This window comes from Papaver somniferum, unplaced genomic scaffold, assembly GCF_003573695.1.
Source record: "Papaver somniferum cultivar HN1 unplaced genomic scaffold, ASM357369v1 unplaced-scaffold_21, whole genome shotgun sequence".
NCBI classification, from domain to species: domain Eukaryota; kingdom Viridiplantae; phylum Streptophyta; class Magnoliopsida; order Ranunculales; family Papaveraceae; genus Papaver; species Papaver somniferum.
In genome coordinates, this window is record NW_020631041.1 from 11,048,999 (window position 1) to 11,068,163 (window position 19,165).

The 19,165-nt window shown below is 37.0% G+C and overlaps 2 protein-coding genes across 2 annotated transcripts; one reads left to right on the forward strand and one right to left on the reverse strand.

The window, feature by feature from the left end:
• Positions 1-10,369: 10,369 nt before the first annotated feature.
• Positions 10,370-15,633, forward strand: LOC113339937 (protein STRUBBELIG-RECEPTOR FAMILY 6-like). The gene is made up of 16 exons (XM_026585158.1): positions 10,370-10,841; positions 11,485-11,623; positions 11,726-11,797; positions 11,902-11,967; positions 12,059-12,130; positions 12,233-12,304; positions 12,447-12,518; positions 12,625-12,690; positions 12,782-12,847; positions 12,925-13,223; positions 13,428-13,714; positions 13,908-14,179; positions 14,321-14,456; positions 14,805-14,941; positions 15,039-15,195; positions 15,288-15,633. Exons 1-16 carry the CDS (start codon positions 10,724-10,726, stop codon positions 15,429-15,431), a joined length of 2,175 nt encoding a protein of 724 aa, XP_026440943.1. The 5' UTR covers positions 10,370-10,723; the 3' UTR covers positions 15,432-15,633.
• A 264-nt stretch (positions 15,634-15,897) lies between these two features.
• On the reverse strand, positions 15,898-19,143 carry LOC113340366 (26S proteasome regulatory subunit 7A). The gene is made up of 10 exons (XM_026585571.1): positions 19,057-19,143; positions 18,755-18,836; positions 18,538-18,629; positions 18,342-18,419; positions 18,188-18,249; positions 17,836-17,980; positions 17,460-17,678; positions 17,165-17,346; positions 16,607-16,782; positions 15,898-16,501 (listed from the first exon to the last, which is right to left on the reverse strand). Exons 1-10 carry the CDS (start codon positions 19,141-19,143, stop codon positions 16,344-16,346), a joined length of 1,281 nt encoding a protein of 426 aa, XP_026441356.1. The 3' UTR covers positions 15,898-16,343.
• Between the last annotated feature and the right edge of the window lie 22 nt (positions 19,144-19,165).

Genomic DNA, 19,165 nt, shown 5'->3' on the forward strand with positions numbered 1-19,165 from the left:
GTGAAAGATACCTATAGTCTCACCATGTGAGAATTAAAGATGAAAGCTCTCAATACTATTATGATTTATGCAATCCATAGTATGACCCTGGGGTCAACACACTTTTGTGTGAGGGAGAGGACGTAGAAATGACTAGTATGATTTCAACACTTGCACGATCAGTCTGTTTGGATCGTGAGGTTGGGATGTTTATTTACCAAGATCTATCTGTGTTTTCATATTTTATTGAGTTTTCATTCATGTGGGGGATTGTTGGAAAACGATTAATAAAAAAATAATTTTTTAAAGTTTTAATAAAAAATTATAATTTATTGTTTTATTTTGTGAATGAAACTTTTTAGTCCCACATCGTGGAGTTTCCAATTTTTAGTAGTTTTAAGAAACTATATAAAGCTTTTAGTCCCACATCGGGGAGTTTTTCTTCTTAAGTTGTATTTGTCAATTATATAAAGAAATTCACTACTTTTATAAAATCTATGGGAAAGGGGTTGCTCTATATTTTAGAGGGACCCCTAAGGGAAAAAATATTTTATAGCGGTTTTTTAAGCATTCGTGATTTTCCTTAACGGTTTTTTCGGAGTTGCCAAGCTCAAGTTGAGCATCTACTACATATGCTAGTAGTAGGTGTATTAGGGTGTTTTATCCTGGAGATATCCGTCCTGTGAGGGCTATAGCATCACTCTTGAGTGTAGCCGGGCGCTAATGTCTTAAGGACAGCGTGTTGAACACGTGACTCACTCTATTTTCCAAAGTTTTGCCTTGTTGCTGTTGCGGAGATACAGGGAGCTTGTTCGTTTCGTCAAAGCAATCACTTCCATTATAAAGGAGCTAAGTATCAATAACTTTTGCTTATTTGATTTTTCTTTGTTTTTGATTATTGCACCCAACAATCTTAAGACATTAGCATTTGTAATAATCGAAAACGATTGATTGGTTTGTGAATCATGGATGTTAATTGTGGAGTGAAAAAACAAAAACGAATTTCTGGTCAGCTGTAGAGTTTCAATTTTATCTTTTAATCTAGAAGGAATTTAGATGAACCCTTTTGACACAACGTAGTAGACATCCTGATAGTTACCCGCGTAAAATTTCAGAATATTTGGAGTTGTAAAAGTATTTTTTTGATATTTTACAAAACAGAAAAACGTTTCTGAAAAATTCTGACGAGCAGAAAATTGTTGTTAACTAAATTAATTTTTGTGGGGTAACCATGAGTTTTTTGAAACGCTGATTCAAACGAAGTTTGTATATATAGATGTTATCTTCAAAACTCATATTTTACTTTCTGATTTGGAATTGTGATTTGTGAATAAATGTGTCATCTCCGAGGGACATGGCTAATATCCGCATGTGGTTGGAAACAAATCTTCCAAAGATGGCAAAGGTGAGAACATCGAACGCAACTCTAAGCATGGTCTTCATGATAAAGGTATATTTCGTAAACCTGAATCCGGAATTACTTTAGTTAAGGGTGAGTGTTATGTTTGTAAAATTTCTGGCCACGCGGCAGTAAATTGTAGACAACATAAAAACCTTAATAAGTAGAAAGTTAATGCTAATTTAGTTGAAACAAACTAGAACGAGTTTGGTGGCATGATGTCGGAAGTTATTTTAATAACCAATATGAGAGACCAGTAGGTGGACTCTGGAGCCACCAAGAATGTTTGTTGAAACAGAGACCTGTTCACCTCCTATCATAGGATAGGGGATGTCGAGAAACTCTTATTGAGTAACTCATATGCAATAGAGGTTGCATAAAAGGAAAAGGTCGAGCAGAAGCTCATATCTGTAATATTCTCACATTGAATGAAGTTTTCATGTTCCGAGCATATGCGAAAATCTTGTATCTTGTTCTGTTGTAGATGGAAAAATATTTAAGATCTTAATTGAATCTGGAAAACTTGTTGTAACTAGGCAGTGATTTTTTAAGCAAGAGTTATAGGACTTTGGGTCTATATAAGCTTAACGGAAAAACTGATGATGTGAACGTAATTGATTCTTGTGATATCTTTGTGTGATTGATTGTTTTACGTGGTAGACTTGGAACCGTAAACTTATAAGTCAATGCTTAACTGGCTAGCATAGGCTTCGTACCCAAATTTAGTTTGGATTTTGAACACAAAAGTGAAATCTGTGAAGAATCAAAATATGCTATAAAATCTTTTAGTACAAATGTTCAGAGTAATTATAAGCCTTTAAAATTAATTCAGTTAGGCCTAGTTGACATGAGTTCAACCCAAAATCACTGTGGTAAAAGATGGTTATAACTTCCGTAGATGATTGTACGAGGTACTATCTTGTATAGTTGCTTAGGATAAGGATGACGCCTTAGAATCCTTAAGATGTATAAACTCGAAGTTGGAAACCAATTAAAAGCCTTGAACATAACAACCGTATCCTTAAGGAGATGATAATTTCCATGTTGATTAGTTCAGGATTACCTGCGGCCTTGTGGGGGGAGGCAGTCCTCTTAACTAGTATATCCTGAATAAAGTACCCTTTTAAGAATCAGATGAAACTCCATATGGTTTATGGAACGGTAGATGACCTTCTTATGAATGTGTCAAAGTGTGGGGGCGTTTGACTAAGATTGTAAGTCCTCTTCCTAAAAGAACTAGATTGAAACCAAAAATGTTGATTGTGTTTTCGTATAGGGTATATTGAGTATACTTCTACAAATAGATTTTTGGTTGTGTGTTCTGATTTTTTCTGACATTGGTGTGAATATTATTACGGAATCTAGGGATGCTGAGTTCTTTGAACATGTTTATTCTAAACTTGTACCTCATTAGAGATGTGTTGTTGATCCCCTAGATTTATTTTCAAATAGTCAGAACTTATTTTAAAGGAAGATGAAGTTGATGTTGAGCCTAAGAGAAGTAAAATAATTAGACTTGAGACTTCTTATGAAACCGACTTCATAACATGCCTAGCTTAGTCCGAGCCACAGACTTGTAAAGAAGCCTTGATATCTACTGAAACCCCATTCTGGTAAGAAGCTTCATTTAGTGAAATGGACTCAGTCCGTTGGAACCAGACTTGGGAGCTTGCTAGTTTACCTCCAGGTTGTAAGACCATGGGATGTAAATGAGTCTTTAAGAGGAAACGATAGGTAGATGAAACTGTGGAAAAATATTAAGCTAAGTTGGTAGCTAAAGGCTATAAACTAAAAGAAGGTGTAGATTTCCTTGATTCTAATTCAATTGTGACGGAAATTACTTCCGTTGAGATACTAATTGTTATTTCTGCCATAAAGAACGTAGAGATACATCAGATGGATGTTAAGACAGCTTTTTCTAAAACCGTGAATTAGGTAAAGAAATTTACATAGATCAACCTGAAGACTTTGTAGTGAAAGGTTGTGAATACAAAGTTTGTAATTTGAAAAATCTTTGTATGGTTTTCAAATAAGCACGTAAACAGTGACATGGAAAATTTAATCATGTGATAATGGATAGTGGATTTAAATTAATGAATCTGACAAGTATGTCTACAAGTAACTTGTTAAGGATGTCTGTGTAATTGTATGCTTGTATGTTGATGATATGCTTGATACAAACATAGATGTGATCAATTCCACTAAAAACATGCACTGAATGAGAACATTGACTTGAAAGACTTGGGCCCTTTTGATGTAATATTAGGGATGAGGATTAGAAGATAATCAAACATTTATAAGTCTTAGTCGTTCTCATTATGTTGAGTTGTGCTTAAGAGATACAATCAGTATGATTGTAAACCTGCTTGTACTTCGTACGATTATTCTTGTAGTCTCAAGAAAAATAAGGGTAGTGGAGTATCTTAACTTGAATACTCAAAAGTTATAGGATGTCTGATGAATTTAATGAACTGTAAGAGTCCAGACATTGCCTATATTGTGAGTAAGTTAAGTGGATATAATTGTAGTCCAGAGCAAGAGAATTCAGATGCACTGAGTAGAGTATTATGGTACCTAAAATACTCTTTTGATTTATGAAAGGTATCTTGTTGTCCTTGGGACTTTATGATGCAAACTGGATAGTTGACTCAGAGGAGTCTAAGTCTACGAGTGGATATGGTTTCACTCTAACATGTGGGTTTGTTGTTGGAAGATTTCCAAACAAACATATCGCTCAATTCATTATGGAATCTGAGAGTATTGCGTTAGATAAAGCATGAGAGGGGGCCGAGTGCCTAAGATGATTTTTAGAAGACATTCCTCTTTGACATAGGCCTGTGCCAGCTATATCTATACATTGTGTTAGCCAATCTATAATAGTTAAAGCTAAGAAATAACTAATCTCAATCGGCGTTATTTCCATTGATTGGATAAAGTCCAAGGAGAATATCGCGCAATCTTTGACGAAAGTTTTGTACAAAGAGATAGTTAAAAATGCATCGAGGGGGTTGGGGCTTAAGCTCATATATTAAACTTGCCATGAAGGATACTCAACCTTGTTGACTGGAGATCCCATGATCAAGGTTTCGAATGAGACAACTAATTTGTGGTGGGTAAAGGTAAACACTATCAGAGATTTTCATTCTCTGTCCCTTCCCTATGGTGTAGACGTGATAGTGTGACTGCATGTGGAGGATGACTTTTTAATAAGTCTTAATGAGTTCTATAGTTTCAATTTAAGATTGAAGTGGGGTGTAGCAGTAACACTCTTTATGGAAACTCACCTATCTGAATGAGGAAGTGGGTCGCTTCCTGTGAGAATATGAGCTGATTCTCTAGAGCATTCTGAGAAACAGGATACGTCCAGGGCCAAAACGGACAAAACGGCACGAGCTTGGCAGCAATCTTGGAGATATCACCCGTGGTTGTTATCACGAATTACATCAAATGTTAGCAGTTCAAGACATAGTTCACTGTCTCTAGCAAGTAATTCTGGTAATATCTCACTAAGCAAAGGTTCAAGACCTCATGGACACCTCTGCCTAAAATGGTATTTCCTGCGTTTTTTATGTGATTTTCATTTTGATGGTTTTCGTATTACTGGAACTTAGGACCTAAAGGTCACTAAGGGTTCACTAGTTCATGCTTTTTCACTTTGGTGAAAGATACCTATAGTCTCACCATGTGAGAATTAAAGATGAAAGCTCTCAATACTATTATGATTTATGCAATCCATAGTATGACCCTGGGGTCAACACACTTTTGTGTGAAGGAGAGGACGTAGAAATGACTAGTATAATTTCAACACTTGCACGATCAGTCTGTTTGGATCGTGAGGTTGGGATGTTTATTTACCAAGATCTATCTGTGTTTTCATGTTTTATTGAGTTTTCATTCATGTGGGGGATTGTTGGAAAACGATTAATAAAAAAATAATTTTTTAAAGTTTTAATAAAAAATTATAATTTATTGTTTTATTTGGTGAATGAAACTTTTTAGTCCCACATCGTGGAGTTTCCAATTTTTAGTAGTTTTAAGAAACTATATAAAGCTTTTAGTCCCACATCGGGGAGTTTTTCTTCTTAAGTTGTATTTGTCAATTATATAAAGAAATTCACTACTTTTGTAAAATCTATGGGAAAGGGGTTGCTCTATATTTTAGAGGGACCCCTAAGGGAAAATATTTTATAGCGGTTTTTAAGCATTCGCGATTTTCCTTAACGGTTTTTTCGGAGTTGCCAAGCTCAAGTTGAGCATCTACTACATATGCTAGTAGTAGGTGTATTAGGGTGTTTTATCCTGGAGATATCCGTCCTGTGAGGGCTATAGCATCACTCTTGAGTGTAGCCGGGCGCTAATGTCTTAAGGACAGCGTGTTGAACACGTGACTCACTCTATTTTCCAAAGTTTTGCCTTGTTGTTGTTGCGGAGATACGGGGAGCTTGTTCGTTTCGTCAAAGCAATCACTTCCATTATAAAGGAGCTAAGTATCAATAACTTTTGCTTATTTGATTTTTCTTTGTTTTTGATTATTGCACCCAACATGCTGTAGTACTTATTTGATGTGTATATCCTATACCGTGAGTAATAAACAAGAATTCCAAAAAACCTGGACCGGGGCACAGCCAGGTTTTTAAAATAATGGGTGCATAAATTTTGCACCAAAAACAGGTCAAAATTGTCATGTTGAACTTGATCGATCGGCGGTATAAAACAGAACACACACTGTGGCATTAATTTATCTTCATTAGCATTTTGGATTTCTATGTGAAAAGAAGAGATTTAACGTCACTCCATGACCATGTATATAGCAAAAGTTTGAATAGAGACAAATATTCTTCTTCTTGGTTATCGTATTTTCTGTATGAGTTCACCGATCGAGGCTAGTCCCCCATTGCTTAAAAACAAACTGTCACGGGCGGAACTATCCTTGGACTAGGGCTTGCTCAAGCCAGCTCCAAGATCGGAAAAAGACATTTTTTTCTTAGTCCTTTTTGAGTTGGGCCATTATATGTTTGTAAATTTTACCCTTAAACCAGCCCAAGAAAAGAGTCAGGTCCTCCCCATAATCAAAGTCTAGTTCCGCCACTGCAAACTGTAGAGATACTCAAGGGGTAAACAGATAACTAACTACACTAGGAATTACCAATTACCACCACTGATTTGCAACTCGAACTTAGTTGATCCCTGAAATTGCTCCATTGATGGTGTTCTGTTACCTTTCCACTGATATCAGGGAGCAATTTCAGGGATCAACTAGTTCCCTTTCCAATAAAGCAGTCTGATGGTGTTCTAGCGAGCTAGATTTTGTTTAGTTAATTTAGTAGTAAAATACTTATTATAGATGGTATATGCACGGTCCTTGGCACCGTTGGCACAAGACGTACTTCAGTTCAGAAAGGGGCCACAGCCCACACCCCATGGTCCCATTGCGGTCTATGTTGATGATGCAATTCTAGGGAATCATCATTAATAATTGTTTGGTCATTTCCTTTGTAACTTTATAATAACTTGTTTAAGTGAATAATTATATATAGATGTTTGAGTAATCACTTTCTTTTTTGGTTTTTCAAATAGCAAAAAGAATATATTTAATATTAAATTAATGTTTAGGAGTACATACATAGTAAAGACAAAAGCATCATGGCTTCCAATACATGGCAGTGCACTGCAGGAATGGAATGGAACCCGAGGTGTAAGTAAGCAGACCAACAGAGCTGAGATCACAGGAAATGTTTAATTACTTGTTAACTCAGTATTATAATCTGTTAGTATTAATTAGTGCTTAATTAGACAGCACACTGATCAACAACAAATTAGTAACAGTATATATATGCTGGCATCCAAAATTGCTTATGTATGGTTACTAGCTAGTTACTGACTTACATTGTAGTAAAAAAAAAAATTTTTACTGACTGCACTCATATTTTTAGAGAGAAGGATAAAAGTAGGAAGTTAGTTTGGGCGTAAAATTTCAAAACGACCTTTTGGGAGTATAAAAGTCAATCTTTTTGTGAAGCAAAATGTTTTTGCCTTTGACTTCTGCTTCTAACTTTATTTTTGGAGAAACATAAGCGTTTATATTTTTGATATCCAAATATGCTATAAGAGTTCAAACCCTACATTAATTCGACAACTTTGAAGAAATTCTGAACATCTAGAATAACATGATTGTATATATGGCATCTAGGATTGTGAATTTTGTTGTGTATCTTTTCGCCTATTTTTCTTGTGAATTTTATCTTGGAGGTACTATAGGAGTAGCTCTATCAATTTAGTGGTAATATTCTTATTGAGTATTTTGGAAGCAGAATTAATCGACAAGAAAGAAAGAAAGAAAAGAATTGGATGATGATCATAAATAGTTCTTCCTCCGTCCCACTACTAGATGATCTAGTTGAAGTTTGCACGATTCTTAGAGCATCTCCAACAGAAGATGTAAAAAATCCTATGTGGCTTTTTAATTTAGTCATTTTATTTATGAGGTTTACACATAGAGTAAATATAGGACCTCACAACTAAAAAACCATCTCCAACAGTAAATAATTTTTTAAGAAATATAGTGAAAAATATGACGGGGAGGTGGAGCCGGAGGTGTGAATAACACTTTCTTGAACACCTTCATATTTAGTAAATGATCCCTCTTAGTTTGCAGGACCCTACTGCTGGAGATGGATTTATGCAAAACGAGGGTCTAAAATCCTATGTGTCACTTAAAAAAAAAAAAGATTCACCTTCCGTTGGAGATGCTCTTAAGGTAATGAAGGGAAAATAATATTATTATTTTTCACAATTATACTTTTATGGATAATAACTAGTGAAATTTAGAAATTGATTTATCTCTCAAACACGCCACGGATGTTTGCAAACGTTATACCATTGAAAAACATTTTAAAACACGTACATAACGAATATAATATGTCTATCAAATTATACATATGAAATATACTAACAATAATCAATTAAAAAGATAATTATATAAATATCTCTTTCTTTATTGAAATTGAACATCTATTTTGGGACAAAATCTAAAACTGAGTAGGTCATCTAATAGTGGAACGGAGGGAGTAATAGTTAGACGGATTAAGCATAATCGTGTGTCGGTATACTTTATAAGTTTTGACGTAGTACGGTTAATACATTAAATTAATTAGTATCATTAATCTACTAAGAGCAACTGCAGTGGACGAGTAAACCCAAATTTGGTGTCGAGTGGGCTGGCGTAGTGGGACGGACCATCGATCAAAATTTGATCAAAGAGTAAAACTCGGACCAAATTTGGTCGGCGATTAAGACCAAATCCAAATATAGTCGGGCGTTTATATAATGTCCGCCTACCCGACGGGCGTTGGTATAATGTCCGCATGTAGCCGCGCGTTCGTAAAGTTAACGCCTCATGCAGGGCGTTGGTATAATGTCCGCCTGGATGGAGCGTTGGTATAATGTCCGCCTGAATGGGGCGTTGGTATAATCAACGCCTGGCATGGGGCGTTGGTATAATGTCCGCCTGGATGGGGCGTTGGTATAATCAACGCCGGACACCAAATTTGAATGGGGCGTTGATATAGTGATGAACCCAAATTTCAAAAGTTTACAAAACTTTGCTTGGGGCGTTGTCTTTATCAACGCCCCATTTTTTTTTTCTTTTTTTTTTTTTGAACCCGGGCGAACGTATAATCTCCGTCCCACACACCAGGCGTTGTTATAGTTCACGCCCCATACAGGCGTTGTCTTTATCAACGCCCCATACCAGGCGTTATCTTTATCAACGCCCCATGCCAGGCGTAATCTTTATCTACGCTGGACGATGAAGCGGACTTTATATCAACGCGCGACCAAATTTACTTGTCACCCGCTACGCCACAGGACGGATTAAACCCAAATTTGATCTTTTTTTTTAGTCTTTGGTCTTTAGTTATGCTCGCACCACTGTGGAGGCTCTAATAATGTGAAAAGGTGCCCCGAAGAATAATCTCAATAGATCTTCTTCTACGGTAGGTGCTCATCATAATATATGTATGTAAGTGGGTAGTAGTAAAAGGGATGTTCTTTTCTTCACAGAAGAGGCAGATGTGATGAATCCAGCTTAGTTGTCTTTTTAATAATTTCTCAAAATAAAGCCACCTTTTCCCATCAGAGAAACGTAAACAAAGGGTTTCTTTTTCTTTTATAGAAAAACACGGTAATATATACTGACTCCACCACTGATCGTAACGGTATAGGTCACGTCATGCATGCACCATAGGCTGGAGCAAGTATACGGCATTTACAAGGAAAATTTGATGCACGATAGGCTGGCGTGCTGAAACGGATAGCTCTATATAGAAACGGTAAAAGCCAAGTAAGAAATTCTGGAAAAGGTAAGAAAAATGTGACTTGCACAGCACCACTATCCATCCATCATATCCAGTCATGATAAGATGAAAAACGAGAAAGAAAAGAAAAGCTGTATCATTGATTATGTAGAGAGAAAGAAGAGAATGATGAGGTTGACCCAGACGGATCCTGAAGTTTTCTACTAAGATTGATTTACGTGAACACGACTAATTCATTCTTTTGAAGAAGAGAAAAATAAATAGTAGGAATAGCCGTGTCGTATCGTGTCGTGTCGGTCTTAAATTTCAAAACATCAATCTGTTGTTGTTGTTGTTGACATCTAATATGATGATTATGGTTAATATTCATTATTCAACAAACGAAGGATAAATTGAGGTCCAACCAGAAGAAAAAAAGATCGTGAATAACCAACCTATCGTACGTACGGTACCAAAATGTGTGGTCTGGGTCTACATCCCACCGGTGGTAGATGATTTTGTAGGTGGTGGGGGAGTTACTATTAATTGAATTTCATCTTGAAACTGATACTTACTTACTTACTCCTCCTAATTACTTTACCGGATGGACTAGATTAAAATCAAAAGTAAGTAAGATTAAAGCAAAGAAACAAAATCACAAAAACAAACTGTAGATTTTTAATCTCTATGCTAATGCAAGTATAGAGAAAAAAAAAAAAGGTTGTTTTTTTAATTTTTGGTTCTGGTGAATCTGGATTTTTTCTTGAATTTCTGAAGATAGATTATAAAATCTCGCCTTTTGTGCCAGCTTTTGAGGGAGGAGGGGTTACACGGTCCAGCTGCACTCAGACTATGACTAGGGAAAGAGGACTACTTCTTCTTCTTCTTCTTCTTCTACTATAATAATACTCTTACTTTCAATTCATTAGAGGAAAATGAAATGAGTGAAATCTTCATCTTCAATTACTAGTCTTTTCATTAGAAAAACCAGAGAGAGACAAGTCAAGAGAGAAGCTGTCTCTCTCTCATTGATTCATTGATTGAAAACAATATGGTGGTGGTGATGCTCAACCTCAAGATGGAGGTGATGCTGCTCTTCTGTCTCGCCTTCTCCTGCATTTTTCAATCTAATCTTCTGCTCATCAATGGTGATACAGATCAGAAAGATGGTAATTCCCCCCCTTTTCAATTTCATTTCTCTACTTACACCATCCAAATCTCTTCTTCTTCTTCTTCTTCTTCTTCTTTATTGTGTTACTTCTTCTCAGACTGTTGATGAAGAAGAAGCTGATGATGATGAAATCATATCTTGGAATTTCTCTGAGATTTGGTTAAATGGGGTTTTCCTATTTCATTTTCTTCTAATCAAACAAAACATTGGGTTTTCTAAATTTTGGGAGAGATCTATCTAAACAAATTTCTGATTTTCCAAGTGTGACAATCTTCAAAAGACTAAAAGCTGTCATCAACTTTATTAATGGAGTCCAGTATTTTTAAGATTTGACTTAGATTTCATTTTTAATCATGTCAGATTTTTAAGAAAAAGGATTCATTTTTATTACCTTCCTTTTAAGCTCTTCCATGGATGTATGTATCTTAGATTCAGTGGATGCTGACTTCTACAACATCCCTTGATGATGGTGATTTTGAGTTCAGTAGATATTAGGTTCATTGGATTCTTCTATGTTGCAAATTTTGGATGAATAGATTCTGAAATGAGATTGGAGTCACCAACGATGATGATTTTCAGACCTGTCAATGACTTTTCAACTAATCAGGATCCATCCCTCTTTGCATGTTTTTGGTCTACAGCTGCTGCTCTTGGGCTTTTGTACACCAACTTGAACTCACCACAACAGCTAACAGGATGGATTGCAAATGGTGGAGACCCTTGTGGAATTGGGATCAATTGGAAAGGTGTTACCTGCACCGGCACCGCCGTTACAGCATTGTAAGAAGACTAGACTAATCCGATCCCAACCTTCCCTATTTCTATTTCTGGAATTACTATCGTTAGAATACTGAATTTATGTTTTTTTTTTTTACGAATCAGAAAATTATCAGGTCTTCAACTGAATGGAAATGTGGGATACAATTTGCAAGATTTAGGTTCATTGAAGGAACTGTAAGTACTGCCGGCCACGTCTATGTGATTTTTGTTGTGTGTTAAAGAATTTTTATTTGTTTTGGCCAAGTGTGTGTTGATGATGTTCGTGCAAATGCGTGCAGGGATTTGAGCAACAACAATCTTGCAGGCAGTATACCATACAGTCTTCCTCCAAACCTTGAAAGACTGTGAGTTCATACTTTCCTTTTGAATGTCAACAGCGATATTTATCTTTTACAAAGCAAACTGACGCCGAACAATTTCAACTCTTCTGTGCAGAAATCTTGCCAAAAATACTTTCAATGGACCTATTCCCTATTCCATTTCTCTAATGGCATCTCTTAAATACCTGTGAGTTTTTCCACTTCTTTGGTTTTACTTTGTTCACCAAGCGCTGCTATACTCCACTCTAATAGACTCTTATCTGAACGATGTGCTTGTTTCTCTGTGTAGAGACCTCAGTCATAATCAACTGCAAAACCAATTGGGCGACTTATTCAACAACCTTCCTCAACTTATCACATTGTGAGATACCTCCCCTGAATATCTCTCTTACTTCTTACGAATAACCGTGATGTGTTTTTGGAGTAACATCATATTTTCACCTTCCGAGCATTGCTTTTTTAATCTTATGCATTCCATTAACTACCTTTTTCATGTAATTCAGGGATGTCTCTTTTAATGCTCTAAATAGCAACCTTTCTCAGAGTCTTAGCGCACTACCAAGTGTCAAGAACATGTAAGTGAATTAGTAACGTAAGAATATATCATCTACTCCCAGATTAATATGTAATCTGTAGTCTCACTCACTCCCTTCTTTTGTTTGCTTGTTGATTGTCATGCAGATATCTGCAAAATAACCAATTCACGGGTACACTTGATGTCCTTGCAAATCTTCCCCTGGAAAATCTGTGAGTGATTCGTACTAATATCATGCTATAAACCTTTTCCGCTTCTTTCAGTATTCATTTTTGGCTAACTCCTTTTTGCTATGCTTTCTAGGAATGTGGAGAATAACCAATTTGTTGGTTGGGTTCCTGCCCAGTTAAAAGGCATAAAGAGCCTCAAGTAAGCATTTTCGAACACCATACTGCAGTGTGGCGTGATATTGGTTTGGTTCTTATGCTTATGGCAATAATTTGCAGGACCGGTGGTAATCAATGGTTCTCAGGGCCTGCACCACCTGGGCCACCTCGACGCGCCAAGACAAAACCGAAATCTGATGACAATGGCAAGGACAAATCTGATTCTAACGGAGATGGGAAGAAATCAGGCCTTGGAGCTGGAGGTATAGCTGGAATATTGGTAGCACTTTTGGTTGTTGTTGGGGCAGCAGTTGCATTCTTTTTAATTAAGAAGAAGAGATCCAAAAAGTCATCTACAGATGTTGAAAAGCACGAAGAAGATCATCACTTCACTCCTCTGGCTTCAAATGAAGTTAAAGGTAACTTGCATTCCGGTTACATGCCTACCATTAGGTCATATTAAAATGCGAACTTATAGTTATAGTTAACTCATGAGTAATCTATCATTAGCAACATTGATCTCCAATCTGTTATGCTAATTTGTTATTAGTGGATAAGAATGCACTCACAATTACCCCGGTATTCATTTCTTTGTCACGGCAGTAACTCAATATCTATTGCAGAAATGAAGTCTATGCAGGCCCCCTCGGAACCTGCCAAAAAGACATTTGAAACTACTTCTGCAGCAGTGAACCTTCGACCTCCACCTATTGAACGACTCAAATCATTTGATGATGAAGACTATTCAACAAAACCTGTTGTTGTAAAGAAAGCGAATGCCGCTCCCATTAGTGCCACAGTTTACTCCATAGCGGATCTGCAGATGGCTACAGCTAGCTTCAGTGTAGATAACCTTATCGGAGAGGGTTCTATTGGACGTGTTTATCAAGCTCAATTTGATGACGGGAAGGTATTCCTTTCTCCTTGCTGAGCCATGTTTCAATTTTTTTTTTTTGTCAGAAGATGGTATCCCGGTCTTCTTGCTGTCCTAGTTTCTTCTTAGTCGTGCCAAAAGAATATAACTGGAGATAGTTTTCCAGCATAATATGTTGGTCCTGTCCAAGCAGTGGTCTCACTTCATAGTTTCTTGTGTGGCATTGTAGGTTCTTGCTGTGAAGAAAATTGATTCATCTGCTCTGCCAAACCAATCATCACGAGATTTCTTGGAGATAGTATCAGACATCTCTCGGTTGCATCATCCAAATGTGACAGAGCTTGTGGGATACTGTTCTGAGCACGGACAACACCTCCTAATCTACGATTTTTACAAAAATGGTTCACTTCATGATTTCTTGCACCTCTCAGATGAATACTCTAAACCATTGTCATGGAGTTCCCGCGTCACAATTGCTCTAGGAACTGCACGAGCACTAGAGTAAGTAATCGTCATGGATTATCAATCGTCTTTCCATTGACATATGAAAATAATTCTCCTTCAACCTACCACTTTCTTTCGATCTATATTTGTTATTGTAAGCATAAGTAATACTAGTACTGATAAGTAGTTCCTTGACAGGTATTTGCACGAGGTTTGCTCACCATCTATTGTTCATAAGAATTTCAAGTCCGGCAACATCCTGCTGGATTCGGAACTCACCCCTCACCTCTCAGATTGCGGAATGGCAAGCTTTGTCCAAAATGCAGATCATCAGGTAAAAAAAAAATGTTCCTCCGCAATTGCATGACTTCATTTCTTATATGGTTTCCTCATCACCTGCCATTCTTACTGTTTGCCAAGTCAATCACCAACAAGTTTATGGCTCAACTATTAGATGATAGTCAGTTATAATCTGCGGTACCCTGTCAGGTTCCTTGACCTGCCATATATAACTGTCAGAAAAAGGGATCTAAATGCGCTCTGTTTGCCATTTGATCAAGGTCTACCTATTTCTTTTTCCCTGGTCGAAACAGAATGAACAAAGATTTAAAAACAGAATACGTGGTTTTTGGGGATAATTGTAGCATGCAGCTTATTACCATTTACTTGGGGACTTTTGTAGGGATTAGACATAAACACAGGTTCTGGATATAGTGCACCAGAAGTTGCAATGTCCGGCCAATATACCTTAAAGAGTGATGTCTACAGTTTTGGAGTCGTCATGTTGGAGCTTCTCACTGGTCGTAAACCCTTTGACAGGTAAATTTATCCAACACTAACAGCCCTGTAGTTTTGTGGTTCTTACCATTCATGTCATGTTCTTACCATTAATTTTATATTGGATGTTCCTGAACAGCTCAAGATCAAGATCCGAACAATCTTTGGTTCGGTGGGCAACACCTCAGCTCCATGACATTGATGCATTAGATAAAATGGTTGACTCGTCACTGAAAGGACACTACCCTCCTAAATCCCTCTCACGATTCGCTGACGTGGTTGCTCTCTGTGTCCAGGTAACAAGCCTAATTTTGCAGTTCTACTATTAGCATGTCAAATCTTAGCTACATGAATGTATCTCTAATGCTAGTTCAATTTAATTGTGCAGTCTGAGCCAGAGTTCCGACCACCAATGTCAGAGGTTGTACAGGCGCTAGTACGACTAGTGCAACGAGCTAACATGAGCAAAAGAAATCTCGGAGAAGATCGACGATCAGAAGACCCAGATGTTGTGCAGGATGACATGTATTAGAGAATTGCCTTTTGCAATCTTCTTTTTTATAGGCTTTGAATTTTTTGTTGATACTCATTTTTATTTTTATTTTATTTATACAAAGGGGAAGGGGGAGTGTTCATCTACTGGAGATATTGAAATGTTATATATCGTGTTGTATCATTTGTTTTTCTATTTTCTTTTCTCCGACAAAGCGAAAAACCAAGGTTCTTCTCTTTTCTAACTCTGGTTCTTATTTGTAACATCCATGAAATAAAAGTTGCACATCCTTGATCCATTCTAGATGAATGAGATATCAGCAACAAAACAAGCCTACAAGGATTGTGCTTGTTTGATCAAAATTAGCAAGCAGCAACCTGCAAGGCTGCAACATTGACACTCAGATTATTATGGCCCTTTTTGCGCAATCTTAAGCTCGATGCAGTTGCTTCTTTGTGTTAACAGAAAACAAATGTTAAAACATAAAGAAATCGATCACACAATGTAAATCAAATATGGAACTTTATGCGGAAACAAGTACATTGCGTTGCAAGTCTATAAAGTGGCTATTCCTTGGTGTTCAGACAAGCCCAGTGCATTAAAAATAAAAACTAAAGCTTCAGCTCTTTTGCATCTTGAGACAAGTAAATCCAGGAGACATGAAGCAAAAGAAGAGAGGAGAGAGTAACATAAAGCATCTTTCAAGTTCCATCTCAACCCACTAGTTGCTCCGAAATGTGAGATACATAAATACTGAAAACTCGAAAAGAAGCAACCACATACGAAACTAATGGTACAGTTTGGAGAATCTAGAGGGGGTTCCGACTGTAACAAAGAAATGCATCTGACAAACTGCCACTGTTTTAACCACGTTATCATCATTGTCAATAGCCATCTGAGTTCCATAGCTGTAAACCATGTATCATCATTATCAATAGCCATCCAAATTCCTCAGTTGTACACCATGTACTTGGGAGTTGCACTGAACTTTTGGTAACCCTTGATGACCTTGTTGACAGCATCAAGGAAGTCTTTCTCTGTCACGGTTTTCCTACGTGCACGGATTGCATACATTCCAGCCTCGGTACACACACTACGGATATCAGCTCCTAACAATTCAAACGGAAGAAAAATTAGATATCCACTGTTGTAGCAAGGATAGTAATGATAGTAAATTGAACTTGTATACATAATAAAATCTCAGGAACCCTTACCAGTGGAATTTGGGCAAAGACGGGCTAAGAGCTCAAACCTAATGTCACGTTCACAGTTCATTGTCCTAGTATGAATTTTGAATATCTGGGTCCTGCTTTCCAAGTCAGGCAACCCAAATTCAACTTTACGATCTAACCGTCCAGGACGCAATAGAGCTGGGTCCAAAGTGTCAGGCCTGAAAAACAGAACAGTGGCAGTAACAGTTAGACCAAGATCCAATCTCAATATATCATACACTAAGTAAAAATGGGCAGTTGGCGATTGGCATGTTGCAATGAGATCAAAACCAGACATTGTGAGAACAGGAACAATTATTCTTCATCCAAGCAACATACTGTGGAAACTACTCTTAGCAATTCCATATACAGGATTCTAAGTTGGAACCAAGAATCTGAAGGATTCTAAGTCGGTTATAAATGAAAATGTCATCAAGTGTGACTGGACAGAACAGATTCATGGAAAAACAAGAAAAGATCAACAGGTAACGTGTTTCTATCATATCAGCTCAAAACCCAAAAGAGAAAATTGCTAACGCAGCAATGCAAAAGTGTACCGACCTGTTAGTCGCCATGAGCACTTTAATGTTTCCACGTGCATCGAATCCATCAAGCTGATTCACAATCTCAAGCATAGTACGTTGCACCTCATTATCCCCACCAACACCGTCATCAAAACGAGCACCACCAATTGCATCAACTTCATCGAAAAACACAATGCAAGCCTTCTTTGAACGGGCCATCTACAAAAAATGGAAGTAGATATACTTGGTCAATAAAGGTAAGAAGAGCAAAAGCGGAGAAATTCACATTTAAAGACGGAAGGAAAGAGATAGCATAGAGTCACGCATAATACCTGGAAAAGCTCTCGAACCATACGAGCTCCCTCACCAACGTATTTCTGGACAAGCTCACTTCCAATAACTCTGATGAAACATGCATCAGTTCTGTTGGCTACAGCTCTAGCTAGTAGTGTTTTGCCAGTACCAGGTGGTCCATAGCAGAGAACACCCTTAGGAGGATCAATTCCAAGCTTGACGAATTTTTCAGGATGAAGCATGGGCAGTTCAACAACCTGACGAAAAATTTAAAAAAAGAATGAAACACCTCATGGTAAACAAAATTAAATTTGTCTCCGACATTCACTACTACAAGTCTGCTTCGCTAGGACGAACATATAACAAGCACTTGAAAGTTGAACGAAAGTAAGAAGCAGATAGTCATAAAGATACCTCTCGCATCTTCTCAATTTGCTCTTTACATCCACCAACATCAGCATAGGTTACATCGGGCTTTTCTTCGACAGTCATCATAGTAACACTTGGATCAATCTTTGGGGGTAGGGGGATTTGAATCTGATATTTATTTCTGTCAACACTGCAGCAATAGGTAGAAGCAGATGTAGCATTCAGTAAAGGAAGCGAAAACCGACTTCAAATGTTCATACACAATATCTACAAGAGAAAACTGACTAGACAACTACTGCATAATTACAGACATGCTTATATTTACTGATTCCTAAAGAATATTCATTACTAGCATCCTCAAACATGCTCTCATGAAAAAACTGAAACAGAAACTTACCCAACACGCATTCCTTCTTCAATGTCAGTAGGTGAGACTTTGTCCCCCAAGCCAACAACAAACTGCAAACAAGATTTAGACCCAGTTAATGATTAACAAGTTCCATGCATTAACCAAAATAAAAAACAAGAACAGATAACATATAAACGCATACCTTTGCAATCTGCTTGACATTAATGACATACTTGGCATCTTCAGTGTTTGCATTAATAATCTTTGTACATCTAGCAACCTATAATCCAAAACAAACAATTAAGAAAAACACAAATGTTTGGATTTCATACAATCCATATCATGTACTTTTAATTCACTAAAAATTTGAACATACACATGAATTCAGCGACACATACCTGAAGAGGTTGCTCTTCCTGCATCATTTGCTTATCAGAAACAAGATCCCACTGACTCGGGGCAGCTAATCCAGTGTCAGACTCCTTAATCCCTGTAATTCATTACATAACTTCATCAATTACACTCCCAAATAGGTTTTACGGCATAACGAACAACAAATTATTCCAACTAATTTATGAATAATTAGGGCAAAACAGTACAGAAAGAGTAGCATACCGCATAAATCATTGACCTTCTTGGCCATCTCTTTAATCTCCTTCTCAGTCTTTTTAATACTATTTGAGTATGGACCCAATCCCTACAAATCAAATTGAAACAATTATATAAAACCCAATCCCCAATTATATAAAACCCTAAAAAAATTCAAAAATCAACTTCAAATACCAATCAAACTCAAAGATCAGTACACAATTATCACAAAACATTCAAACCCAGAAAAGATTAACAAAAAAATCAATAGAAAATTTCAAAAAATGAACCCTAGATCGAGTTTTTGAAAAACAAAAAAATCAACTCACGTAGGTCTTTAGAAGAGCAATATCATCTTCATCCAAAGGAGGTGGGTTCTTCTCGTTCATGATATCATCCTCTGGTTCTGGAGCCATTGTTGTAGACGAAGAAGATGAA

Bases quoted from the DNA above. Each gene is read 5' to 3' on its own strand.
- LOC113340366 (XM_026585571.1), bottom strand. From the start codon at position 19,143: ATGGCTCCAGAACCAGAGGATGATATCATGAACGAGAAGAACCCACCT. The intron at 17,981-18,187 runs GTAAGTTTCTGT...CTATTGCTGCAG, and splicing joins GAAGAAGGAATGCGTGTTGG to TGTTGACAGAAATAAATATC. The intron at 17,679-17,835 runs GTATCTTTATGA...ATTTTTCGTCAG, and splicing joins AAATTGAGAAGATGCGAGAG to GTTGTTGAACTGCCCATGCT.
- LOC113339937 (XM_026585158.1), top strand. From the start codon at position 10,724: ATGGTGGTGGTGATGCTCAACCTCAAGATGGAGGTGATGCTGCTCTTC. The intron at 12,691-12,781 runs GTGAGTGATTCG...TATGCTTTCTAG, and splicing joins AATCTTCCCCTGGAAAATCT to GAATGTGGAGAATAACCAAT. The intron at 13,715-13,907 runs GTATTCCTTTCT...GTGGCATTGTAG, and splicing joins CTCAATTTGATGACGGGAAG to GTTCTTGCTGTGAAGAAAAT.